At 46.5% G+C, this 27,175-nt stretch overlaps 3 protein-coding genes and 1 long non-coding RNA gene across 5 annotated transcripts in view; 3 read left to right on the plus strand and 1 right to left on the minus strand.

Annotated features, from left to right (window-relative positions):
* HSPB2 (heat shock protein family B (small) member 2) overlaps positions 1–27,175 on the plus strand; it is a 486,398-nt gene that overhangs the window by 80,618 nt on the left and 378,605 nt on the right. The gene's annotated exons all lie outside the window — the stretch shown is intronic.
* TEX12 (testis expressed 12) lies at positions 3,691–5,115 on the plus strand. The gene is made up of 4 exons (XM_085560424.1): positions 3,691–3,747; positions 4,296–4,401; positions 4,499–4,550; positions 4,809–5,115. Exons 1-4 carry the CDS (start codon positions 3,691–3,693, stop codon positions 4,966–4,968), a joined length of 375 nt encoding a protein of 124 aa, XP_085416550.1. The 3' UTR covers positions 4,969–5,115.
* Positions 5,296–7,833, minus strand: LOC146765473 (uncharacterized). Its single transcript, XR_014949995.1, has 2 exons — positions 7,701–7,833; positions 5,296–5,683 (listed from the first exon to the last, which is right to left on the minus strand). It is a non-coding gene; the product is annotated as an uncharacterized LOC146765473 (long non-coding RNA).
* On the plus strand, positions 11,223–26,898 carry BCO2 (beta-carotene oxygenase 2). Of its 2 annotated transcripts, XM_085560249.1 has the most exons (13): positions 11,223–11,490; positions 12,274–12,366; positions 16,143–16,347; positions 17,534–17,745; positions 18,661–18,776; positions 20,124–20,226; positions 21,359–21,487; positions 21,615–21,775; positions 22,295–22,462; positions 24,970–25,107; positions 25,255–25,437; positions 25,799–25,909; positions 26,211–26,898. In XM_085560249.1, the coding sequence occupies exons 1-13, from the start codon at positions 11,382–11,384 to the stop codon at positions 26,322–26,324; spliced, it is 1,842 nt and encodes a 613-aa protein (XP_085416375.1). In that variant the 5' UTR covers positions 11,223–11,381; the 3' UTR covers positions 26,325–26,898. The 2 variants fall into 2 exon arrangements, with proteins under 2 accessions (XP_085416375.1, XP_085416376.1); XM_085560250.1 differs by lacking the exon at positions 12,274–12,366 and having other exon boundaries at positions 11,241–11,490.

The raw sequence follows: 27,175 nt of genomic DNA on the forward strand, positions 1-27,175 counted from the left end.
GGGTTACGAGGGTGGCTTTGTGGCGCTCGGTGTCACGCTGCTGCTGCCCCCGGCTCGCCCTGCCGCTCCCGCAGCACCGGGGCATGTGCCACCCGTGCCACCCGTGCTTTCCCTGCCGGCTCCCTGTGGGAATGGCACGGAATCACCGCGCTGCCGCTCCTCCGCTGCTGGTGGCAGCAGCGCCCAGGGGTGCTGGCATGGGCGGAGGAACCTCCCGTGCCAGCCCTGAGAGCAGGAGCGGCTGCATGGGACGGGTTCGGCTCCTGGGGTGGGATAACGCCCCGCATCCCGCACCCCGCACCCCGCATCCCTCATCCCGCATCGCTCATCCCACATCGCTCACCCACATCCCTCATCCAGCATCCCACATCCCGCACCATGCATCCCTCATCCAGCATCCCTCATCCCTCATCCCTCATCCCACCCACATCCCTCATCCCTCATCCAGCATCCCTCATCCTGCATTCCCACATCCCACATCCTGCACCATGCATCCCGCACCCTGCATCCCTCATCCCTCATCCCTCATCCAGCATCCCTCATCCCGCACCCTGCATCCCTCATCCCACATCCCACATCCCTCATCCCACATCCCACATCCCTCATCCCGCACCCCGCACCCCACATCCCACATCCAGTATCCCACATCCAGCATCCCACATCCCACTCTGCCTTTGGGGAGAAAGGTTGGAACTGCAGGGATGGGACAGGCCCTAAAAACCAGGGCAGCGAGCTTGGGAATGAGTTGTTTCCCAATGTCTTGGTTTAGGGCAAATTTGGGAGAAAACCTCTAAAGGGGTTTTCTCTAGAAAGCAAATTTAAGTGGCCTTTCTTAATTGGTTTGGGGGAAAGATTTCTTTGGAGAAAAGTGTTTATTTAACTTACAGGCAAAGCATTCACTAGCAGGAAAAATGAACAATATTAAACAATAAGACTTTTTGCTGCTCTGAAGAGACAACAAGCTGAGAAAAGTCCCCTTTGTGGGCTGTAGCTTGGTTACTTGGTCTCTTATCAGTGCTGGAAATGCCACAGCCCAGACTCAGCCTGATGGGCTATAGGTGAGAGCTACCAGTGCTCTTCTGGGTTTTCAGTCCAGAGCAGGTTTAAATAGTTCTAAGGAATAAGAAAAACCACACTCTGCAGAACTTTTCTGCCTCAGCTAACTAAGAACTAACCAAAAGCAAAGGAGAGCTCTGTCTCACCCTCGTCTGTCCGCAGACAGCACAGTCCAGGAGCAGGAACGTGGGGGAGTGAGTGCAGTTTCTAACAACAAACTGCCTGCTTCTTCTTCCCCCCTTGGCTCTCAGAACCAGCCCTGAAGGTGCAGGATTTGTTTCTGGGCTAAACAGACGAATGGGGATACGAGCATCACAAAGTCACCCCAGTTTGTTACATCTCCGTGCCTGGATTTGCTCTTTCTGTCGCTGCTCAGAGGTTAGGGTGTCAGCGTTCAGGAACACACAGAATCACAGGATATGATTATCTGCAGGTGTTTTATTGAGAGCTCTGGGAATCAGGGCTACAGACCCAAATCTGACTCCGACACAGCTTTCGAGCTGAACCTATTTTATATTCTATCATTATATTGAAAGGTAAACTTTAAGGAATTTGGAGATTTTAGAGGAGCTAAGATTTTAGTTAGAAATAAGCCTTACTAGAGTTAATTAAAATAATAATAATAAATGAGTAGGCCTTGATGAAGTTAGGAGTTAGTAGTTAACTAATAATTGATTGCTTGTCAGCACAATTACATAATACAAATTAATATTATCATAAATTCTGATCTTGCAATAATTTATTTCACTGTAATGAACAAGGACATGATTCACCTAGAGCAGTGAAAAACAGCCTCAGGAAATATACAGTTTTATTCTCCATGAAAGAGAGAGAAGATACAGTCTTTGCAGCCGAGTGTTGTGGCGGTGTTACTCAATTTAGTGTTACACAATTTAGTGTTACTCATTTTAGTGTTTTTATGCGTTTTAGTGTTTTTGCTCATTTTAGTGCTGTTAATAATTTCCATGCTGTTATTAATTTTTGTGCTGTTACTCATTTTAGCCTTGTTATTCAATCGCCCGCTCAGATTGCACTCCTCTCTGGCTGGTTTTTTGAGGCACATCCATTGCACATTCCAAGAAAATCATCCCACGGATTTCTCTTGGAAGGGGGAAAGCTTTTGAGGAACTGTTTGAAACTTCAGAACAGCCCGGGCCGGAGCTGCTCCCCAGGCCCTGAGGGGGCACCTCAGGCTGCGGCTGGCACTGTCACCAAGGGAGGGTGGCACCGGGGGTGCTGCCAGCCCTGAGGGGAGCCACTGTCCCCTGTGTCCTGTCCCTTGTGTCCCATCCCTTGTGTCCCATCCCTTGTGGCCCATCCATTGTGTCCCTTATGTCCCTTGTGTCCTATCCCTTGTGGCCCTTGTATCCCTTGTGTCCTGTCCCTTGTGTCCTTCGTGTCCCATCCCTTGTGTCCCTTGTGTCGTGTCCTTTGTGTCCCATCCCTTGAGTGCCATCCCTTGTGGCCCATCCATTGTGTCCCTTATGTCCCTTGTGTCCCATCCCTTGTGGCCCTTGTATCCCTTGTGTCCTGTCCCTTGTGTCCCTTGTGTCCTGTCCCTTGTGTTCCTTGTGTCCCTTGTGTCCTGTCCCTTGTGTCCCTTGTGTCCCTTGTGTCCCTTGTGTCCTGTTCCTTGTGTCCCTTGTGTCCTTTGTGTCCCTTGTGTCCCATCCCTTGTGGCCCTTATGTCCCTTGTGTCCTGTCCCTTGTGTCCCTTGTGTCCTTTGTGTCCCTTGTGTCCCGTCCCTTGTGGCCCTTATGTCCCTTGTGTCCTGTCCCTTGTGTCCCTTGTGTCCTTTGTGTCCCATCCCTTGTTTCTCGTCCCTTGTCCCTTTCCGCTGTCCCCACAGTCGCAGCCCCTCATCCCCTCACGTCCCTCACGGCCATTGCCCGCCCGCCTGAGGGGAAGCTGCAGGGCCGGGGTGTCCTGGGCGCCTCGGAGCCCTCAGGCTGTGAGGGGATCAGAAAGGGATCAATTCCCTCGGGTATCGAATTTAGGGATCACAAAGGGAGAAATCCCCTTGCATATCGAATTTAGGGATCCCAAAGGGAGAAATCCCCTCGCATATCGAATTCAGGGATCACAAAGGGATCGATCCCCTCGGGTATCAAATTAAGGAATCAGGAAGGGATCAATCCCCTCGGGTATTGAATTTAGGGATCACAAAGGGACCAAACCCCTCGGGTATCGAATTTAGGGATCACAAAAGGATCGATCCCCTCGGGTATCGAATTTAGGGATCACAAAGGGATCGATCCCCTCGCGTATCGAATTTAGGGATCACAAAGGGATCGATCCCCTCGCGTATCGAATTTAGGGATCACAAAGGGATCGATCCCTTCGGGTATCGAATTTAGGGATCACAAAGGGATCGATCCCCTCGGGTATCGAATTTAGGGATCAGAAAGGGAGAAATCCCCTCGCATATCGAGTTTAGGGATCAGAAAGGGATCGATCCCCTCGGGTATCGAGTTTAGGCGGCCCCGCCATCCCCCAGCCCCCTGAGGCGCCGCCTCTCCCGTGAGAGGAGCGCCCTTGCAGAGCAACCAGCGGCACGTTTTACAGGTTTTTATTTAAACATCTCCCCCAGTGTGACGACTCAGCAAACACCTCGTGCTTCTCGTGTGCCAGCCATGGCGAGCAAATCGCAAAAAGGAGATAAAAATATAAATAAAAGCAAAAATGTGGAGGTGAGCGGTGCTGTGTGAGGGAGGACAACACCCCCCCCCCCCCCCCCATCCCATGTCCTCTGCATTGAAGGAACAGAGATCCACGGCACTTTTGGGAGGTTTAGGGGAACAAAAATTACTTTTTTTGTGTGGGTAAAACTGTGGTTTCTCCAAGGATTTTAAGCCAAATAAAACTGGGTAAGCACTGGGACATACTTATGTAGAACTTCTTGAGAGTGAGCTCCTGAAGTGCACCAGCTTTTACTGAGATATATATACTACAGATATTACTATATAGTGTATCATATATATAAATATCACATATATAAATATGTGTGTATATAGATATAAATATGTGCGTATATATAAATAAATGTGTATATACAGAGGTCTCAATCTGGTACTTCCACCCACTCCTCAAGACACTCACAAAACTGTGAACCCACTCACATTTTCTCCAAAAACACCCTCAAGGTCTTTTTAAACCTCTTCTTTCTCTCAGCCAAACTCTGTGCAAAGCTTGTTTTAAATCCTAGAACTGTATTTTTCCTAATGTGCTCTGTTGTTAGAGTGAAGCTTCAGAAAATTCTCAGCTGTCTGACAAAACAGATTTGGCTCCTCCTGAGGATTCACAGTCCCTTCTCAAGATTGAATCACTGGAAAAAGTTTTAAATGGTGATGTAGTAAATATACTGGAAGCACAGAATGAGGTAATTTCATGTTGAGATTAATCCAAATATTTAAATAAAATTATCTTTTTCTCTCTTAACAGAGATCAGCAAAGAAATGAATAACTTGTTATCAAAATATGCTGACACTATAAGGCAAGTTAACTTTATGCTATTTGCACAGCAATTTTAAAACGCTCTAGATAAGATGGATGGGTGGCTGCAGTTTAGGGAAATGAACACTGAAAACTGACAAACAGACCTTGGAAGAAAAATGGTTTTATTACAGCAGAGTTTTTATTACAAGAGAGGATTAATTTGGTCAGAAACTGGGTATTGATAGACAACCCATTTTTAAGAAAAACATAAAAGTAGTGAGAAACTTAATGGCATTAGCATTGATTTTAACTACAGATTTCTTCACTTTAGTGCAAGAATAGCATTGGATTCTTCTTATGTCCAGGAACTTGATGAGATCTTAAAAGAAGCCAGGGCCATAGAAAATCACTTAAAGCAGAAAAGAGAGAAGCTGAAACAGAGATTCGCTGTCATTGCCAATAGTCTGCAAAGCTAAATGGAGTTTGTTACAGAAATGCAGAGCCGAAGTTGTGTTTGTGTATGAAAACAAACTGTGATGAGTGTGGTGATGTCTGTTTCTTGTATAAATATTTCTGTTGGTTCAGGAAATTTCCAACGAGTTAAGCAGTTACTTAGTGTTTAAGTACATAGTGCAGTAGTAGTTGATAAAAACAATTCTGAATATCTATTTTAGATTCTGTGACTCAAGGGCTTAAGACCCATTAAACATAGCAAAAAAACCATTTATATGAAATATAGAAATTTATTATTTAAATGTAAAAATCACCTCAGATTATTTCATGTTAACCAATTTCTGGTTATGTTTCTTTTTTCCCTTTCTACTTAAAAAAAATGTTTTTGTGCTAAAATCTTAGTAGAATATACTTGCAATGTTATTTCCATTTTGCCTCAGAATGTAAACAGGCTGAAAAGAAAAGCTTAGAAATAAGTGAGTTCTATAAAGAACTTTGAGAAAGTATAAAGTCTTCATTTCAAATGCATTATAATACTGGTAATATGTGTTACATTTCAAGGCTATGTTGATATAAAACATACTCAAAGCTTTGCTGTTGATGCCAATTAGTAAATAGATAATATTAATATGATCTAGAATTACAATGTTATTTTGTTATTTGGCCACATGAGCGTTGATTGCTGACACTCAGTTTTTCTGAGAACACTGAGCCCTTTTTCTTTCTTGTTGTTTTATTCTGTTAAAAAAAAATTAAAAAAAAGATGAAGCATGGAATGTACAAAGGATCACTTGTACAAAGTGTGGGGCTTATAATAAAGAGAAATGCTGGAACAAGAGACATTTCCATCTCTACCCCAGTAGTGTGCAATGGTTTCATCTTTAAATCCTCTCAAACCTAATCCAGCCTCCTTTCCCCCTTTCCTGAGCTCGAAGCCAAATGTGCTACGTGTCACAGTGACACGATTTAAAGCCAAGAACGAGAGGAACTGGACATGCAGGGTGAGATTTAGATCCCTAAAGATGCAGATATGTCCTTAGCGGGATTTTCAGAGTGCCTAAGCATGGTGTAAGCGCCTTACACGCTTAGGAATTTTGGAAAATCCCATAAGGTGCCTATCTGCATCTTTAGCATCTAAAGGCTTTCCAAAGTCTCACCACTGCTCTGCCATCATATTTAGCACTCTCCTATTTTTTCCCCTGATACTCTCACGCTTCTCTGTTTATACAGAGAAATGTGGGAGAAGAAGAGATTTAGGAAGTGACATTTTCTAAAATATCGTGCTGAGTGTTTCTAAAATCCTCGCTCATCTGTAGTGATGACACAACCCGGAGTTTCACAATGATGTCTGCCAAGGGCCTCAACCCAGACATTCACCCACAGATATTTATTTATAAAGAAAAGTGACACAAATCTAATTACTGGGGAGCATCTGCCTGTTACTGCATTTTAGCTGTTTGTGCTTGGGGAAATGGTGCAGCCCTTTTAGAGCATCTGGATTTGGATTATCTCCACTTACTTTATGTTGCCAGTGTATCTAACTGTTATTAAGCATCAGAGCTTAGATTTTGGGATACAATAATTTGATAGGGTTTTTCCCACAGGGAAATCAAGTGTTCCTGTTGCAGCAGTTTGCTCTATTTAAAAACTTCATAAAACCCAACAAAAATGAGTAAAACTCCACTTTTTAAAACAATGACGGTCTGCTTAGTGCAGTTCAATCCAAAATATATGTTCAGAATGATGACTCTTGTTTTTTTAGATTGATTTCTTATAGAATTGGTTGTCATTCCAATTAATAACCTTTAATAAAGTGGGATCTCTGGGATAATAAGAGGAATTTAGAATTTGAGGTGTAAAGTCAGTGAGTACGGCCACAGTAACCTAGGTGAGCTTATGAACAGTGTGATTATAATGATTAAATTTTTTAAATTACTAATAGCAACAAAGCTTCTGGTTTTGCTGCACAAATATAGGTGAGGATATATATTTAAATAAACCAAGTAAAATAAATTAAATATCTATTTTTTAGAGTTTAGGCTTGAAATGGTAACTTCAGAAAGATTAAAACATCCATTGAAAATAAGTCAGCTTCTCCTCTTGCAAAGTTAAATAGTATTTCACTAATGGAAATACTACCTACATTGGAAATGGGAATTGAAAATGAAAATGGAAATCAATCATACATTCATCTCTCCCTGTTTAAAGGGAACTTTCCATAATTATTGTGCTGGTCAGAAATACAGAGCTCTTCAGTATCTTAATATATGGACACACTTATTACACACCATTTTCCTTCTAAACCATTAAAAAATAAAAATTTATCACTTTCCTATTTGACTACAACTCATCCACCCTGCAAACCATGCTGCTGATCGCCTTTCTTATGGATTTCAGGGTTTATTGGGAGAAACAAAAGAACATTTCTCTTCTGAGCTGAATCTTCCAGATCTCTCTCCTTCCTGCTCTCCCTGAGGCGTGAGCTCCTGGTGAAGCCCACCTGGCACCCATCCCATCCCTATCTTCTTTCCAGTTTGACTGCCGGAGGTTTGGACAGAAAATTAATTGGCTTTCAAGCTGCTAAATCTGATCAGCAAAGCTCAGCTGGTAACTACGTTTTCTTTTAAGCTTCTCCCCTCCTTGTTTAAGCTCCAGCCTATAAATTAACAAGAACGTCTAAGATGACAGATCAGTAACAGAATATAAATGGATTTTTTTTTTTTTAATCTGGAAACATTTTAGACAAAGTTCCGACCTTCTTGGCATCAAGGGGATCTTGACACCGAGCCTTTGCATTTCTGAGCTTGCTGTGAATTTCTTCACAGGCTGGAAAGTGTAAGTGATGAAAAACTCAGTTCCTCTCATTGCTCTTCTATTATCTAAAAGCTAAAAATGGGAAATAACAGATAATGGAGAGAGTTCAGATAATCAGTGATGAGAATTCTTTCCTGAGAAAAGACTAATCTTGATTGTTTAGTTAAAATAAAACTGCCTTTTAGCATAAATGTGGGTCAGAATAGAAAAAGACCAAATTAGTAGGGACCAGAGGTGCTTTAGGCTCAGGACATTCTGTCCAGAACTATTCAAAATTCAGTTTTTCTAATGGTGAAATGTTTGACCTTTGAATTGTCTTCAAAGGTGGCACTGGAACAGAACAGAGTGAGCATTTGGCATCAACAGGGGAAGAGCCAGGAAAAAAAGGAGGGCGAAGATCCATAGCTCAGTCAGCCTAAATCCCATCTTGGAGAGAGTCTGGAGGAAATTTCTTAACTATTACTTAGATAACAATGCATTTTTAAAATTCATTTATGAGAAGAGCTGTCTTAATATGGAAAAATTACCAGTGGGTACAGCTTGGTTTAAGATCATTGACACCATTGTGCATGATGATGTTAGAAAATAAGAGTAATCAGTAAGTAGGGGCAAACAAATGAGTTTAAAAGAAAATAAGAGCAATCGATAAGTAAGGGCAAACAAATGAGTTTAAAAGAAAATAAGAGCAATCAGTAAGTAGTGGCAAACAAATGAGTTTATAAATCAATGACTACACTTTTTCCCCCTCATAGATCAGCCTATGTTGTACTGTATAGTGATCTGCTTCCAGCTTTGCTTATTCCACATTATCCCAAATGATTTATAAAAAGGACTTTAAAGGCTATAATTATTTTTTTAAGAGCAACAAACTAGAAGTCACAAATGTATCAATAATAAACACTAAAAATTCATCATAATCTCAAGAACATAGAGGATTTGAGTGGAAATCAAGATTCCCAGAAACCAGAACTAATAAAGAGCTGAGAAAAGATGATCTGTGGAAAAAGGCTGAAGCAGTTGGGTTTGTTGAGAGAAAGCACAACTCAAGGGAGGGAATAATAAGAGAGGAGTTCTAGAAGTGCAGGAAGGACAGAGGAAATCAGCTTAATTCTCAGCAGGTTTCGGATGGGATTTAGTCTGGCTGTGGAACAGGGTCCCCGGGGCGCTGTGCCTGCTGCCCAGCTCCTCCAGGCACAGCGCAGCCTTTAAGAGCTGCTGAAGGACATGGACCCAGTGTGTCATCCCAAATGCCAAGCGCTGGCAGCTCGCTCCGGGCATCCCGAGGTGCAGCTCAGGCTGGGATCAGCAGAGCACTGATCCCATCCTGCTGGATTTGGTGGGGAAAGCTGGCGTGCCAACCAACATTCCCGAAACCCCAACATTCATTATGGTGCAAAATGGCTCCTCAGGTTCTGAACTATTTCTGGGAGGTGAACAGCAAGGCGAGGTGACGGGAAATTCTGAAGGAATTTCCTGGAAGTTTGGCTGCTTTGATAAACAGATCCTCATCCTATTCTTACCTGTCTTTCCATCTCTCCAGCTGGCACAGAGTGCTGGAGCATTTCTCCCAGTGGCAGCAATGCCCTGGCAGTCTCTGCAATGCCCTGGCAGTCTCTACAATGACTGGCAGCGGTGGGGATGCCCTGACAGTCTCTGCAATGCCTTGGCAGTCTCTGCAATGACCTGGCAGTCACAGCAATACCGTGGCAGTCTCTGAAATGCCCTGGTTATCTCTGCAATACCCTGGCAGTCTCTGAAATGCCCTGGTAGTCTCTGCAATACCCTGGCAGTCTCTACAATGCCCTGTCAGTCTCTGCAATGCCCTGGCAGTCTCTGAAATGCCCTGGTAGTCTCTGCAATACCCTGGCAGTCTCTGAAATACCCTGGTAGTCTCTGCAATGCTCTATCAGTCTCTGCAATGCCCTGGCAGTCTCTACAATGCTCTGTCAGTCTCTACAATGCCCCGGCAGTCTCTACAATGCTCTATCAGTCTCTGCAATGCCCTGGCAGTCTCTGAAATGCTCTGTCAGTCTCTAAAATACCCTTGCAGTCTCTGAAATACCCTGGTAATCTCTGCAATGCTCTGTCAGTCTCTGCAATGCCCTGGTAGTCTCTACAATACCCTGGCAGTCTCTACAATGCCCTGGCAGTCTCTGCAATGCTCTGTCAGTCTCTGCAATGCCCCGGCAGTCTCTACAATGCCCTGGCAGCAGTGGGGATGCTCTGTCAGTCTCTGCAATGCCCTGGTAGTCTCTGCAATACCCTGGCAGTCTCTACAATGCCCTGTCAGTCTCTACAATGCTCTATCAGTCTCTGCAATGCCCTGGCAGCAGTGGGGATGCTCTGTCAGTCTCTGCAATGCCCTGGCAGCGGTGGCAATGCCCTGGCGGTCTCTGCAATGCCCTGTCAGTACCCTGTCAGTGGCAGCAGTGCCCTGGCAGTGCCCTGGCAGTGGCAGCAGTGCCCCGGCAGTGGCAGCAGTGCCCTGGCAGTGCCCTGGCAGTGGCAGCAATGCCCTGTCAGTACCCTGTCAGTGGCAGCAATGCCCTGGCAGTGCCCTGGCAGTGCCCTGGCAGTGGCAGCAGTGCCCTGGCAGTGCCCTGGCAGTGGCAGCAGTGCCCCGGCAGTGGCAGCAGTGCCCTGGCAGTGCCCTGGCAGTGGCAGCAATGCCCTGTCAGTACCCTGTCAGTGGCAGCAATGCCCTGGCAGTGCCCTGGCAGTGCCCTGGCAGTGGCAGCAGTGCCCTGGCAGTGCCCTGGCAGTGGCAGCAGTGCCCTGTCAGTACCCTGTCAGTGGCAGCAATGCCCTGGCAGTGCCCTGGCAGTGCCCTGGCAGTGGCAGCAGTGCCCTGTCAGTACCCTGTCAGTGGCAGCAATGCCCTGGCAGTGCCCTGGCAGTGCCCTGGCAGTGGCAGCAGTGCCCTGGCAGTGCCCTGGCAGTGGCAGCAGTGCCCTGTCAGTACCCTGTCAGTGGCAGCAATGCCCTGGCAGTGCCCTGGCAGTGCCCTGGCAGTGGCAGCAGTGCCCTGTCAGTACCCTGTCAGTGGCAGCAATGCCCTGGCAGTGCCCTGGCAGTGGCAGCAGTGCCCTGGCAGTGGCAGCAGTGCCCCGGCAGTGCCCTGGCAGTACCCTGTCAGTGGCAGCAGTGCCCTGGCAGTGCCCTGGCAGTGGCAGCAATGCCCTGTCAGTACCCTGTCAGTGGCAGCAGTGCCCTGGCAGTGGCAGCAGTGCCCTGGCAGTGCCCTGGCAGTGCCCTGGCAGTGGCAGCAGTGCCCCGGCAGTGCCCTGTCAGTGGCAGCAGTGCCCTGGCAGTGGCAGCAGTGCCCTGGCAGTGCCCTGGCAGTGCCCTGTCAGTGGCAGCAGTGCCCCGGCAGTGCCCTGGCAGTGGCAGCAGTGCCCCGGCAGCGGCAGCTCACCTGGCCCAGGTGCGCGGAGCGTTCGGGGCCGGCGGGCGCAGCGGAGCCGCCCCGGCCGGCAGAACGCGGCGCCGCTGCGGGCAGGGCGGGCAGGGCACGGCTCTTATTGTGAAAGGATGATGAGAGGCAGCGCTCACCTCTCCCGACCATCGCTGCCTCCTGCTCGCTGCCCTGGCACCGCTACCTCCGCCCGGCCGCTCCCAGCCGATGCTTTCTGCCCGCCGGAATATGTTGGCCAAAATCCTTTTGTCCGCCGCCAGCCTCCTGCTCGCTCACCTGCTGCACTTCCTCTCCTCTTTGATGCAATTCATTCCAGGTAAAACGCGTTAAATAATCCCTTGCATCCCGTCCCCTCGGAAAGGGGCTGCTGCCGCTGCCACGGGCCGGGAGGACAATTCCGATTGTCAGCAATTCGCCGCGGAGCGATTTGAAGTCTTTGTTAGATGGCAGAAAGTGTCTGTTATTCGTTGAATGGATAAACGGCACAGGCAAGGATTACAGCAGATACAGATGGTCTAGAGCTGGAAAAGCAGCGCACAGCAGATTCCCTGTGCGAGGGAGCCAGCTGGAAGTGGGCAGGCAGAGGGTTCTTTGGAGCTGCATCCTTGCCGAGGCTTTAACCTGAACGTGCAAACTGCCCCAAAGGATTTTCTGTCACAGCCCGGCCCTGCTCTTCGTGTCATCATTGCACAGCTGGAGCTGCTTTTTGTTTGGCTTTTTTTGTTTCTTTGTTTTGTTTTGTTTATTTGCTTGCCCGTTTTCACAAATTAGGAACCAATAAAAATCATGGCCGATCTCATGGGAATTTCTGCTTTTTGATGGTAGTGATGGTTTTGTGCCCTTTGAATTCAAAGCATTGCTTCCGAGGTATCCAGAGAGCTGAAAAAAAAAATCTCAAATCTGCCTTGTTGTGCCACCAGAATTCCCCAAAGCATAGACTATTTCTGCTGGGAAATCAGCAGCTATTTCATGTGCTTGAGCTCACTGTCGCCATCCTTTCTTTCCTTTGAGCCTTCCCCTACTCTTTTTCTCCATTTATTTTTTCCCTGTGTTTTTCTGTCGTTTCTTTCCTGTTTTCCTTTGCTCCTGTGGCTGTTAGCGAGGAAGTCGGTGCCTGAGCCCCTGGCCATGGGGAACCAAGCAGCTGCATGGAACAAGGAGCCCAGCACAGGCACGTCCCGGCACTCCCAAGGCAAGTGCTGCACCTTCCCTTCGGAAATCCCAGTGGCAGCTCAGGGCTCCAGCCCTGGGCAAGGCTGGAGTCTGGAGGGCACAAATCCACAGCTCTGCTTTGGGCTGAGGTCGGGGAAAACTGCTTTGCGTTCGTGTCGTTCCAGTCTGTGTTTTATACGGAACAAAACGCAGCCTGTGCCAGAGGATTATTCCCAGTTTGAATGATCCTCGGGGAAAAGACAATTCTTGCTTCATTCTCCCTACTTGAAGAATATAACAGAAATTTTTATTATGATAGAAATAATTCTATTTGCTAAATTTTGTCCTTAATTCTGGATGTCCTTCCGAGTCAGACTGTGCGTGGAGAGGTGGTGCCTGAGCCTTGGCTTTGAGTTTGTAGATTAAAATCAAAATGGCTTTGCCCTCTCCCATGTGATCCCAATGTTAGCAAATGGCTCCATGGTTCAGTCATCCATTACAGATTTTGTGTCTCACCCACTGCTCTTGAAATACAAATTAATGTCTGATTCATGGTGGCTGCACCCACAGCAGCTTCCTCTTCAAGAGCCTGGTCCTTCATCCCACCATTTCTGCACATGAACAATCAATAAATGATCAATACTGGGCTGTCAGTTTGTTCTGGGCAGTGAAATCATGGCACAGTGTGCAGGGAAACACAAAGCAAAGGGCCACCAGGATAACTCTGCAGTCATTGTCATCTTGGTTTAGGAAAGATTGGAGCAAAGTTACAGCTCCGTGTCTGGCACTGCCTCTGCTCTGAGATCCCAAAATCCTTCAGCTTGCTTTTAAAAGTCTGAGGAAGGATGGAAACTACGGTGGAGAAATGAGGGGTCTGAGATCTCGTGCTGATTTTCAGGTGTTCAAGCACACACAGAGAGCCCCACTGGGTCTATAGGGCTTTAAACGTGGGATGAAGTTCTTCCATCTCAGAGTGTGGCCAGAATAGAAAGAGTAATTTTATTTACATATTGTTTAATAATAAAAAACAGTCTGTCTTCTGCCTTTTTCAGAGAGAGATGGGCCTCTATTTGGGCAGCTGGATGTTACAAAATGTTTTAATGTATAACTGAATTTTCCCCCAAGGCTGAAAACCTTTTTTGAAAATACTCAGGAACATTGTGATCATGGGGAGTTTTCTGTGTTCCATGTCTTCAGTGCAATTAATTTGAAGTGCAATTAAAATGGACAGGTATTTTTCAAATCTGTTTCTGTTTAATAGGGAAAATATGTAGGATTGGTGTTTTTTTTTTTTTTTTTCTTCTTGCATGCCTTCCCTCTAGCTAATCAGAATTGTCTGCAATGACTTGTCTTGTTTCTCCCATTTTGCACTCATTTCTGTCAGGATCTTCAGCTCATTTGAGTGATGCCCAGAAGAAAAAAATAATCCATTCTCTTGCTGCTCATCTTTCTCCCTCTCTAGCCTAGGTTTGGGGCGTTCTCTTAAATATTCTTCTTGTTTATAGTCCATTCTATTGATCTCCAGTTTGTAGAGGATGCCTTGGAATGAATTCTAAGGAGATGAGTTCTAACTAGATCAGATTTCAAGGATTACTGAGATGATCACGTGAATGGTTATCACAGGACAAGAAAAACAAAAAGAACTTGGCTTACTTAGCTTAGGAAGTGATATGATTCTTCACCCTAAATACAGTGCAAGGAAGGGAAAACTATCAAAACAACAAACCAGAGCTTCAAGAAAAACAAGATTTTCGTCCTTTGGTAAATTCAAAGCATTTTCATGATCATCTGGACAAGGAGCAGTTATCCAAAGAGGGAGTAAGTGCCTGTAGACATCATAATTTTTATGACAGAGTTCTTACATAAGAATTTCTGGGACAACAGTTGGGAGGGGTGAACTCAGGAGGTCTTCTCCAGCCCTGAGGATCTTTTGTGGAATGTATCTTTCCAAAATTTCCATTTACAGTGCTCTCTGGGAACTTTCAATGTACTGTTGTCCTGAGGCATGTCCTGAGGCAAGCTTTTTTTCTGCTTGGATTCAAAATATCTCCTTATGGATGTGTTCCTCCCATTCTTTATTGGGTATTTTGCACCCCTGCAAATGAAATCTTCAAAATATCTCCTTACAGATGTGTTCCTCCCATTCTTTAATGTATATTTTGCACCTCTGCAAATGAAATCTTCAAAATATCTCCTTATGGATGTGTTCCTCCCATTCTTTAATGGGCATTTTGCACCCCTGCAAATGAAATCTGCATTTCTGCAAACACTTCATAGATCTAAATGAGGATTTGGCAATTGGCAGATTGGAGATCTACACTGGAATCTTGCATTTTACCTTCCTGCAATCCCAACATCCAACCTATGGGTGTTTTTGTGTAGAGAAACAAGCTCAGCAGAATTCTGCCTGCCAGCTCAGGTCTTTTGGAGCTATTCTGGCTGAAACAGCAGATTTCCTCTGGAGGTGTTAAGTAAAGGGTTTCAGAGGAGGGAAATTGGGCATCAGCTACACTTGGTCGCCTGGATTAAAGGATGTAGCCAGGAGCAGGGGTGGTGAAAGAACAGAGAATGAGAGTGAATTCAGAACAGCCTGGATTCCTTGCAGTGTGTGGTGGCTGCAGCAGCTCTGGGTCATGGAGCTCTGCCTGCCTGGTGCTCTTTTGGGTCAGTATTTCACTCCCAGCTCAGTGCTCAGCAGCTCAGGCTGGGTCTGTGGTCTCAGGAACACAAATAATCACAGGATATGATTCTCTGCAGGTGTTTTATTGAGAGCTCTGGGAATCAGGGCTACAGACCCAAATCTGACTCTGACACGGCTTTCGAGCTGAACGTATTTTATATTCTATCGTTATTAAACTTACATTGTTCTATTGTATACATTGACATGAGTTTCTCGTGATCTTTCTTAAGCTTCTGACCACAGTTTCTCATGATTATTCTTACGATTAAACAGTATTTATATTTAATTACACAAGAATCATATCTAAAAATTATACAATTTATCATGTACTAGCTACATAGGTGCAGTTCTAGCATGGTACAAGGCTTACATATTCCCAGGGTATATATATTTTTAGAGCCTACTAAGCTTAATTTTCCTTTTAACCTTAAATCCCCATGATTTTAAAACGCTTTTACTATCAGCTACACGGAGGGCAGGATGGGCAGGTGCAAGCCTGGGCAGGGAGGCACCCCCGGCTAAATCCACCTCTGCAGCTAAAAGGATTGCTGAAGCAATCCTTGTGTTGATGAGGCTTTGCAAACCAGGCTGTGGGAGCCAATCACTGCCATCGCTGGTAGCTCACAGCATTCCAATCACTTCATGCTCTCCTGGGGCTTTTGTTCTCCGCAGGGGTTGTTACAGCCGAATCAGAGGCTCCATCAGAAATGATCCTTCTCTGCTTACTTCCCTGCCAAATAAAACTTGTGTGTCTCTTTTGTCCTGTAAATGGCCTTTGGCTCAGTTTCATTGGTGTTCTATTTTTTTTTAGAATTAAATCCAAATATGCATTTCTTTGATTGAAAGAAAAGCTGTCATCTTTTCTATCATCCTGTATTCTGTTACCTCCTTCGGGCTGCAGAGCTAGGGTCTCTTGTGGATTAACTAGAGCAGAGCAGAATCCACAGGGTTTTCAACATATCCCTGTGGATATGTTGGGTTTTGTGGCGTTACCTTGAGTATCCACCACAACCCGGCTGCTTGCAGATGCTGAATGCTCTTCTCCCTGACATCTAATCTCAAGATCTAGCATTTGTCACTTTAGCCCAGTGAAAATCTCAATTCCCCGCTTTGTGTTCTCCCTGCTCTCTTTGCAGGTTTCAGGAATTACCTGCCCAGCCCACCCAAGGAGCAAACCCTGTGCCACAGAGCCCGGGGGCTGCAATGCATCTCCCCCTTAGTGCAGAGCGTGGAGGAGACCCCCGAGCCCATCCCAGCCAAGATCAAAGGACATATCCCCAAGTGGATTAATGGAAATCTGCTGAGGAATGGCCCCGGCAAGTTTGAGTTTGGTAATGACAAGTAAGTATTTTAAATGAATTTTTAATTTGTTCTGGTCTGAACTCTGACTAAACCTAAAAGGGACCCTCCCCATTGCTATTTAGAGCATCTTTTCATTTCTTTTTACGTAAGGGAAGGAAGGAATCTCAATGTCACTATTTTGAGAGCAGTTGCTCCCTCATTTGGGAACTCCCATTTTCTGCAAAGAGGAGCTGAAGGGTGACATCACCCAGGCTGGAGAAGCTGAGTCACAGGCAGGCTCTCACCCACTCACCCTGGAGGGATGGGGAAGAAAACATCTCCAGCTTAGTCCTCTATGCTGAACAAAAATCCTCCCCTGAGCACTCTGAAACAAATCCAGGGCAGGAATTTGGAGAGTTGGTTGCGCCAAATGGCGTGAGCTGCTTTAGAAGTGAATCCACACACTTTTAATAATAATATATGAAAATATTCCCAGAAGGCACCTACTCCCTGTGGCTTGGAATGTGTAACTGACAGTTCAGCTGATGGCAGCAACTGGCCAAAGCTGATCTCCTCCTCAAATTCCTGGAGTTACAGCATCCGGTGTTCTGGGAGTCTCACAGATCCCTTGGTTTGGAGACAATAACATCCTGCAAGAAGCTGAGAGCTAAAGGCCTCTGGGTTTGCAGTAATAATTTATATTGTTGAACAGCTCAAACTCTATTCCCTTGCAGGAGTGGGTGGTTTATCTGTGTAGATTATTTCCCACAAAACCTTCCACACAGCATTTGTAGACACCACATCCCACAGCTGTGAAGACACTTGTTTTGATTTGGTTTGGGATCTGGAAATCACCTTTTGCAAACATCAGTAAACATAAAAGAGGGTACTACAGAGCATCATATTATTGCACTGATTCTTAAGATTTTCTAAAGCCTTCTGAGTTTATGTTCTTGTAGAGAACTTTCTCACACTACTTTCTGTAAACAATCTATTATTTACCATTCCTCCACAGAGGCAGAGAAATTTGATGCACTAGTAGTTTGTCCAATGTCATTGGAGAGGTGGCACATTCACTCTCCAATCCACTGTCACTTTTGGAAAAGTATAAATGCTGGAGTCAGAAAATAAACTTCCTCTTATTCACCTTTGTAATAGCAGCGGCTCACGTTGTGCTTTCACGTGTCCTGTAGTGACATCATATAATGCCCAACTCTTAAATCTCTTTTTTTCTCTCTCCTGGAAGGTTTAACCACTGGTTCGATGGCATGGCTCTGCTGCACCAGTTCCAGCTGGCCCATGGCACGGTGACCTACAGGAGCAGGTTCCTGCAGAGCAGCTCCTACCTGAGGAACAGCCAGCACAACCGCATCGTGGCCTCGGAGTTTGGCACCTTGGCCATGCCAGACCCGTGCAAGAGCATCTTTGGGCGCTTCCTGTCCCGCTTTGAGCCGCTGCGTAAGGGTGGTTCTGTAAAACACGAGAGGCTTCTCAGATTTCCTTGGAGGAACTTGTGGTTAGGTGGAAAAGGAGGGGTGAGGAAGTCTGACAGACTTTCTGTGAGCCCATGTTTTTCTTAGAATATGACCCAAATGTGAAAATTATGCAAATTGGTGTCAGCCTCAGCTGGGGGAGGCAGAGTTTAATGTTTTAATACCACCTCAGTTTGCTCCATACTGGATCTTTTTGCAAATTTCCCAAAGAGAGCTCTCCCCAAGAGAACATTCTGTGCAGTGCTGATAATGAGCATTACACCCTGATGTTCTACCTGAGACACAGCTTTGCCCTTAGAACACCTTGCCTGGCTAAGCTTGTAGGGTAAGTGGGCTAATCCCTCCCTTCCTGGACTAAGGGGCAGGAGATTATTGAGTAGGGTGAGGGATGGTGCTGCACAGGAAGGGAAGTTCCAGCACCTTTAGGATTCTGTGTACGTCAGGGAAGAAAGAGGCTTAAATGCAAGCAAAGTGTTCCCCACTAAAACCAGCACAGGGCTGAAGTTTGCAGCTTGTGGCTGATGCTGTGAGCATCCTTGTTTCTCCTCTTCCCTCCTGCCACGTCATGTGTGCTTTCCTGAGCTGCTCACACCTTCACTCATGGTCACCCCAGCTCCCTCAAGACATTCCAGACCTATTCACATCCCTCACCTGCCTTTACCCAGCTCCAGCAGTGATTTCCATCCTTGTCCTGTCCCTTTAACCCGGCTTCACCTGCACAGGCAGTTTCCCTTTGTAGATTAGCGAGATATTTCTAATCAATGTCACGGGGATTAATGTCACTGCAAATAGGTTTATTTGTTTAAACACACATCTAACTTTGCCATAATGTAACATGAGCTGCACAGAGCTGTGCACAACTCTGGGATTTCTGTTTCAGAGCCCAGCGACAACTGCAGTGTGAACTACGTACTGTACAAAGGGGATTATTATGTCAGCAGCGAGAACATCTGCATGCACAAGGTGGATCCAGAAACGCTGGAAACGAAGGAGAAGGTGGGCAGGGATGAGGGAGCTGGGGTACAGCTGGTGCAGAGCCACACCTTGCTGGATCAAGGGGAGTTCCAGTTCCAAAGGAATTTGTCTGGGCTGCAGCATCTCTCTGCTGAGTCCCCGTGCAGCAGCAAGGCAGCTCTCCGTGCTGGAGGTGCAGGCACTGCCTGGCTGGGCACAGCTGTCATTTCTCCTCTGCTCTCCCTGCTTGCCTGGGCTTGTCTGCACCTCTTAGCAGAACAGGAAACAACTTTTTTCTGTGTACGAGAAAAAAGTGAACTTGCTGATCTCACATCTGCCTTTTCCCTGGTGCTTTGCTTTCATATCAATTCTCTTTATCTGCTTTTTACACCTCAAGCTTTGCACACTCCAAAGCTGTCCTTGAACAAACCCTCCTTTGTAAAGGGGTGGTTCAGCTGCCACTTGATGTTCTCCCCCCTGCTAGGAAATGACCAAAACATCAGGTGAGTTTTCCCTGTGTCCTGTGCATCCTCTCCCAGGAGCTGGATGTGACAGAAGAAGGTGACACAGCACAAGCTACGTGTCCCCCTGCCCGCATCCTTAAGAGGGGATTTGGACTGGACAGCTGTGAGAAGGGCTGAGGGAGGATTCTGCCCTTCCTAAATCACTATTTACTGCTGAGCTTGTTTGACACCCAAAAATGCCAGCTCAGAGCACCCCTCAGGTCTTGAGGGAGCCACCGCAGCCACCCTGCCTGCAGGATCAGTAGTGAGTCATGAATAAACTGTGTGCAGAGCACAGCCAACAAGCTGTCCTGGGTGATTTGCCAGCTGATCTGTTTGTAAAGCGGAATGCAGTCATGAAAAGATGCATGGGGAATTGGGGAATTTTAGGTTCAGCTCTGTTAAGCCATCTTGTCATAAAATTTAAAAAAAAATCCCCTCAAGCTGTTTTTTTTAGATGCAGACTGCTTTTTTTTTTTTTTTTTTCTAAGTGGAAGGGATGATTTCACATTTAAACTCTCCAGTTCGAGATGCCTTGGCAGGACCTGGTTTTCTGAGCTTCCAGTGACAAAACTCTTGGTGATTTTTTGGGGCAGTGGCTGTCCCTTCACATACCTGCCTGTGCTTATCATGGGCAACATTCCCACTGTGTCAGCACTTGAACCATAAGGAATAGCTGTGTTTTCCAAGGAATGTCCATTGCTATTAGTCCTGCTTTACTGATAGAGAAATATCCTTCTTTTCAAGGATTTGCAGGCAGAATGAAGGCTGGCATCCAGATCCCACATTATTAAAAATGAATAAAATCTGCTCTTCTTCCTCAAACTTCCACAAAACCGACCCTTTGGGAAGTTCTGCACTGACTGAAAATCTTTGGCATTTGCAGGTGGACTGGAGCAAGTTTATTGCAGTGAATGGGGCCACAGCTCATCCCCACTACGAGTCTGATGGGACAACCTACAACATGGGCAATTCCTATGGGAAGCACGGTAAGGTGGGCATGGCCAGGCTGGATTTTTGGGCAGGATGTGCAGGATACCTCCTGCCAGGCTGGATTTTTGGGCAGGCTGTACAGGATACCTCCTGCCAGGCTGGATTTTTGGGCAGGCTGTACAGGATACCTTCTGGTGTTGCTTCAAGGAGCAGCTGTTGAAGAAACACCCAAAGAGACCTGGAATTTGCTGTCCCTGAGTCAAAATGTCAGTGTCTGTCCCATAAAACTGGCTCCTCTCAGGATTTAGTTTCAGATGCTTCTGACTTTGGCCTGTGAATATCCAGCAGATTGTCCTCTTCCTCTCCCAAGCTTTGCTGGAAAACAGTAGAATGATTTTTTAAAGTCTCATCCAATGTTGAAGCATCATCTGAAGAAATTTAGCAGTTAGTCCACATGTTTTTCACTTACAATAATTGGCTTTTAATGAGCACCATATGAGTTTTTGGAGGAGATAAAATAGAATTTATTCTGGTCATCTGGCTATCTTACAGCAAAGCTGAGTTTTATGGGATATTTTTCTTCTTCTCAGAACTCTGAGCATCTTGATAGGATCCTGTTCCATCCACGTGGCTGCCCAGAGCTATCAGTCCCTGTCAGCTCTGTGAAATCCTTCTTTTCCAGTGGCCCTGAAAACAACCACTGCCCTTTATTGTGACCCTTTAGGACAGCTCCACATTTTCCCAGTTTTGACCATTTTTCATTTTTGCTGTTTTCATTTCCTTTTGGCCTCAGCAAAGTCCAGCTCTGTACCACATGCTTTTTTCAGCTGGATATACCAAAGTCTAGATCATTATTAATCAGAAGTGCCATCCTTTCCTGCTCATCTGCTTAGGTTTATTAAACGAGCATTACTAAGGCACAGAGTTTTCATTTCCTGTGAGCTTGGTTTTCATCCTGCCCCTGCTGTTACAGGAGAGCACTTCAGGCAGAGCTGGCACTCTCCCAGACTGAGAAGATTCCTTTCAATCTCCCTTTTTTTGTTTTTCTTTTGGTAGACAAATCCTCTGCAGAATGCTTTGCTGCCTGTTGGGTTTCTGCCCAGTTTAGGAGAGGTGGTTCCGAGTATTCCTGGGGAATAGGAAGGAGCAGAGCCTGAGTTTGCTTTGAACCCCTTTTCCCCTTTCCAGGATCCAGCTACAACATCATCAGGGTTCCCCCACAGGAGTCAGCCCACGGGGACACGTTGGAGGGGGCCAAAGTGCTGTGCTCCATCCCTCCCAGGGACAGGGCAAAGCCATCCTACTACCACAGCTTTGGTAAGATTCCACCCCAAACCCGGGGAATTTGGGGAAATGCGATGCAGAAAGGGCTGGCCAGTTCTCTCTGCCCTTGAGATGTTTTCTTGCCTCCTATTTGGGTGATATCCCTTCCTTCTCTCCTCAGGCATGACTGAAAACTACATCATTTTCATCGAGCAGCCCCTCAAGCTGAACCTGTTGAAGATCATCACCTCCAAGATCCGTGGGAAAACCATTTATGATGGGATAACCTGGGAGCCTCAGCACAACACCTACTTCCACGTGGTGAACAAGCACACTGGGGAGGTGAGGGGGTCTTTGGCCCCTCCAGCAGCTAATCTGGAACTTTAGTTCCAAATTTACAATTTTTTTTTCCCAATTTTTTGGGGAACTTTTGTTCCTAAAAGTGCCACATAGCAGCCATGGGAGTTTAAGAATCAAGCCAGAAGTTACTGCAAAAAACACTTCAAAGCAGGGGTGTAGATTGGTTAAAAGTGGGATTTCTTCATGCGTTTTCCTCTTTATTCATTCATTTCTTTGCCAGCCCTAAAAGGACAGGCAGAAAGAAGCAGTTTAGAGCTCAGGGGCTGAAGTGAGTCCCAGGTACTACAGGGTGTAGAAAGGTCAGAACCTGGAAAAGATGCACACCAAGGGGCTGCTTGGCATTTTGGGCTTCTCATTTCCAATTTTGCTCCTTACTGGCTTGAAGTAAGGCGTTACCACTTCTTTTGTGTAACACAAGGACAGAAGGCAATGAGAGGGGTTGAAATGGGGGGCAGAGAGGAGAAAGCCGTGTGAGGTGAGGCAGAGCTGTGCTCCCTGCAGGTGCTGCCGGGTTCTTGGTGCTCCGAGCCCTTCCTGAGCTTCCACCAGATCAACGCCTTCGAGGAGCGTGGCTGCGTGGTGCTGGACCTGTGCTGCCAGGACCAGGGCTCCAGCCTGGCCCTCTACACGCTGCAGAACATGAGGAGGAGCGGGGAAGGGCTGGACCAGGTGAGAGCCCTGCCTCTGCTGCTCTGCTGCCCCTGCGGGAGATGCTTTCCTGCAGCAAAGCTCAGCTGGGTAGAACGGAGAGCGCTGTGGGGACAGCACGAGCACAGCTCCATGGATACTGAAATGATCATGATTTATTAAAAAAATATGGGTATTGATCTAGTACTGATATCCAACTGTGATGGACAAAAACTCTCTAACAGTTTAAAGTTAGAAAGTGTGTGTTTATTGTGTGTGGGATCGCTCCCAAGTCCACACCGCAGCTTCCAGGTGATTACAGAGCCCTTTTATCCATCCAAGTATTGAATATTTAAAATATAAATACATATTCATCATTTTGGTACATCCCATTCCTCACTTCCTATGCTAATCATTTTAAAAGCTATTCAGCATGAAGTTTGTTCCTTGAAATGGGTCGGTGTCCCTTCCATGGGAGGGGTCCCAAAATGAGGAAGTCAATGAAGTCTTCCTCCTTCTGCCCTTTCCACCTTTTCAATGCCAATATGACAAATGAACTCTTGGTAGAACTCCCATTCCTTGTCTTCAGTTGGTTTCAGAGCAGAGGAGGCCCACAATTGTCTGATGTTCCTAAAAGCAATTTATCAGTTTATATTCTTCATTATAAACCCAGCTAACTCAACGTTGTGCTGACAAGCAATCAGTTATTAGTTAACTACTAACTCTTAACTTCATCGAGGCCTATTCATTTATTTTAATTAACTCTAGTAATGCTTATTTCTAACTAAAATCTTAGCTCCTCTAAAATCTCTAAATTCCTTAAAATTTATGTTTCGGTCATCTCTTGGTGCTTTATCTCCTTTTAAATCTCTTCCCATGGAGCATGCCTTTAAACTCTTCAAGCTCTGTGTGTAACACTGAGCTCCATAGCATGGAAGAATTTATTTCTGTTTTAAAACCTTGGTTTTAATGACATTCGTTTTCCTTATCCTGGTGTAATACAATTTTCCCCCAAGAAATTATGCAAAATAAGTTGTAGCATGATTTCTAAATGGAAAAAAAAAAAAAAAAAAAAAAGGAACCCTGTTATTGAAGACATTAGTTCAGCAAAGGAGCAGTTTTTATGAAAATCACAGAAACACAAATACCACAGAAACCCCTGCACTGTTCCCCACAGGCACCTCACAACAGCACGTTCAAATAAATGATTTATTGTGTCCAGCTCTGGGAAAAGCCCCGTTCCAGGCCATGTGAGGGGCATTATTTTGCATAGGTCCCAGATGGGAAAAGTGGGGGTGCTCTCAGTTTCTCACCCTGCAGATGTGTTTGTTGGAAACGCAGCGTGCTGGGGGGGCTGCTGCGTGTCCAGACAGGGCTGAACTTCCTCTCTCTGTGTCCTGAACTGTCTGGAACCAACTCAGCTCCGACCTGAGAGGCACAGCTGTGTCCCATCGGTTCTGCTTTCTCTTGGCATTCATTTTGGCCTTTCCAGCATTTTCTGAGCATCTTCAAGTACAGCGGAGTGTTAATCCCAGCTTTTTTTTTTTTTTTTGTCCTTCTCTGAGCACGACAATTCCTTCTCTGGAATTTGATGTGGCTGAAGGTGTCCTGGTGTCAACACTGGGCCTGTGTTTCCAGCAGGCATGTTCTTCAAGTGACAAGTGGCATCAGCAGCACACTTCACCCACACCCACCCAGAGGAGACATTTCAGAACAGAATCTCAAACTTCACTGCATCAAAAGCCTCAGGAGTGTCTGGGCATGGCTTGTCTCCTTTCCCCACATTTGCTGACTCACTTACCCTTTGTCTGGCAGAGTTCCTCAGCCAGGTTACATGAGCCAGAAAAGTTTTGAAAGCAGGGTTTCAGGATTAATACGTGTGATTAAAGTGGAGTTCACAACTGAACAGGTGAGTTGTGGATTGAGGTAACTGGAAGATACCAAAACAGAGTCCTCATCTATTTTACTTAATTAGGAATATGCTGGGTTATGAACTTGGCTTCAGCAGAGCTTTGGTGGCAGTGGTGGAATTATTCTCTCAGTGTGCTGAGTGTCTGCCACACTGGGGGCTGTACATCATTCCCCTGGGCTTCCAGCCATGAATCCACGTGTACCTGAGCATGGAAGAGGGAATCCTGCAGGGGAACTGCAGGCACTGAAGGCACAGTGCTCTCCAGCTTCTCCACAGAGTGATGTAAAGCAACAGAAACGTGTTCCAACTAAATAAAACATAGTGCAGTGTCTGTCCCACTGCTGGATTTGGAGATAATGGGCTGCTTTGCATACCCAGCTCGGCATTAATTACTGTGAGAGCACTGCTGACCCTTCTAATTCTTGTGGTTTTGGTTTCTGCTGTAAATTACTGGAACATGAAGAAACTTCTTCTTTCCATTATGTGCTTTACCTTACCAGAACTTGGTCAAACACTTAAGGAAAAGAAGAAGAAGAATTCAGGGGTGTCTAAAACTGCAGAAATGTTCCCCAAAAGTGCATTTAGGCTGAAGTGTCTGTCCTCTCTCCATCACCATCACTTTCTGTCTCTGTAACAGGTTTATGCCTCCATCCCCAGAGCTTTCCCTCGCCGCTTTGTTCTCCCTCTGCACGTGGATTCAGACACACCCGTGGGGAAAAACCTGAACCCACTGCCTTACACCCAGGCAAAGGCTGTGAAAGGTGCAGATGGCAAGGTGTGTATCAAACCATAAATGCATTTGTGCAGCAGCTCCTGCCCTGTGCATCAGAGCTTTAACTACTTTTGGTCGTGTGGTGGCTGGTGGCACCAGCCCTGTCCGAGCTGAACCATGCCTGCTGTAATTTCTGCACGTTTCTCCCAGGTCTGGTGCACACACGAAAATCTCCACCCTGAGGGCTTTGAGGAAGTTGGGGGCCTGGAGTTCCCCCAGATCAATTACGCACGGTACAACGGCAGGAGGTACCGCTACTTCTACGGCTGCGGATTCGGGCACCTCGTTGGGGATTCCTTGATCAAGGTGGATGTGGAGACCAAGAATTTCAAGGTGAGCTGAAGTCAGCTCATCGAGTCCTTCCCCTGAACTGGATTTGAAGGTGTGACATTTACTGGGGGTTTTGGGGCTTTGCCCACATGGGTCTGGGATGTGGTTCCCAATTTCATCCCTCACCTGGCACCTTCTGAACGTGGCACAGTCACCAAACAGGAGGGCATGGCACCATGACACTCCTGGAATGCAAAAAAAGTTAATCAAAAGTTGAACTCTTCAGTTTCTTGGAGCACAGAGTATTTCCAGGTGCCTTTGTGGGGAGCACTTGCAACTCTGCTCACTGTATAGACAAGTATTAATGAAATGGAACTCATCCATCTGTCCCTGGAACTGATCCATATGTTGCTGTGCTTGCTAGATTTGGCAGGAGGAGGGATCCTACCCATCAGAGCCTGTGTTTGTGCCAGTGCCTAACGCCACGGCAGAGGACAGCGGAGTCATCTTGTCTGTGGTGGTCTCCCCCGCTGAGGTAACTTGCTGGCAGCAGTTTGTCAAAGTCACACAGCATGAATTCACTTTTTAAACCTCAAAGCTGAGCTGGAGGCCCCCTGGCAGGTAGTTCTGGCTCCCCAGAGTGGCTGGCCCTGCCCTGGCCAAGCCCAGGCTGTGCAGGGAGGAGCTGTCCCCTGAATGTCAGCGTGTCCTGAGTGGAACCTGTGAGTCTGAGCTCTGCTGCCCTGCAGGGCTGCTCTCCATGGCCTGCTTCGTGTGCAAACAGGGGAGAGAAGCTCAGCCTGGACACTCACTCTTCCTTTCTGCTCCTCCTGCAGAACCAAAGTGCTTTCCTGCTCGTCCTGGATGCAGAGACCTTCCGGGAACTGGGGCGAGCAGAAGTCGGGGTGCCAGTGCCTTACGGGTTCCACGGCATCTTCGCTGCCCACTGAGGAGCTCCTGGGCACCTCCTGGGACTCGGGGCTGAGCCAGCCTCAGAAAGAACCTCTGCTGCTTTCACCTCCCACCTTTCCATCACGTCTGGGATGCAGGAGCTGCTTTTTCTCCACCACAACCTCCTGTATTCCTAACAAAACACAGCCAAGGAAGGCAAAAGCCCCTTTGCTCCCACAGCCCACTGCTTTATCTACATTTTTTTTTTTTACTATCTTGCTAGACCAGCTATAGCAGCAGTTCACAAAGGATGCCAGGGTGAGGCTTGCAAGGGAAAAAATGGAAACTGAGGTGATCAACCCTTTCCTTTGGTGCTCTGAGGAGAAGAGAACATCAATACTCAGGACTGTGACTTTAGCTGAAATACGTAAAGCAGAAGAGAGGAGTAAAACCCATCAGGTGACAGGTGGGCCCAGTGAAGGGGAGTAAATCCCCCTCCCTTGCATCAAGGTTGCCTTCAGAGGACTCCAGGGGATAGATGCAGACACTCACAGAAGCTGTGCTTGTGCTTTTTTCTGTACCATAGCAGTGCCCTCAAATAAAACCTTGGGAAGTTTTTCCTTTCTCTCCCTGCCCTCGCACAGTCTTGTAGATGTGAGGGACACATCTCCAGAGCAGGGCACAGCTCTGCTGGCTGACAGCTCCAAGTTCAGCCAGTAGGAAACACCAGTAGGGAACACGGAGAGCTCCTCTGTGGCCTTGGTGTCCTTCTGGGGTTAAACAGAGCAGAACAAACTCCAGGAGCCCCCTGTGTCATCCAGGCTTCTCCAGCTGCTGGGGTGTAGCTGGGTGGGTGAGCAGTGAACACTTCCAGTTCTATTTCTGAGAAGCCTGAAGAATTATTTGAATC

This window comes from Lonchura striata, chromosome 24 (assembly GCF_050655825.1).
Source record: "Lonchura striata isolate lonStrDom1 chromosome 24, ASM5065582v1, whole genome shotgun sequence".
Taxonomy (NCBI): domain Eukaryota; kingdom Metazoa; phylum Chordata; class Aves; order Passeriformes; family Estrildidae; genus Lonchura; species Lonchura striata.

What these genes read in the sequence shown, in the direction of transcription:
- TEX12 (XM_085560424.1), top strand. Translation starts at nt 3,691, where the DNA reads ATGGCGAGCAAATCGCAAAAAGGAGATAAAAATATAAATAAAAGCAAA. An exon ending in ATAAAAGCAAAAATGTGGAG is followed by an intron (nt 3,748 to 4,295) that starts GTGAGCGGTGCT and finishes CTCTGTTGTTAG; the next exon opens with AGTGAAGCTTCAGAAAATTC. An exon ending in ACTGGAAAAAGTTTTAAATG is followed by an intron (nt 4,402 to 4,498) that starts GTGATGTAGTAA and finishes CTCTCTTAACAG; the next exon opens with AGATCAGCAAAGAAATGAAT.
- BCO2 (XM_085560249.1), top strand. Translation starts at nt 11,382, where the DNA reads ATGCTTTCTGCCCGCCGGAATATGTTGGCCAAAATCCTTTTGTCCGCC. An exon ending in GCGGGGAAGGGCTGGACCAG is followed by an intron (nt 22,463 to 24,969) that starts GTGAGAGCCCTG and finishes TCTCTGTAACAG; the next exon opens with GTTTATGCCTCCATCCCCAG. An exon ending in TGGTGGTCTCCCCCGCTGAG is followed by an intron (nt 25,910 to 26,210) that starts GTAACTTGCTGG and finishes CTCCTCCTGCAG; the next exon opens with AACCAAAGTGCTTTCCTGCT.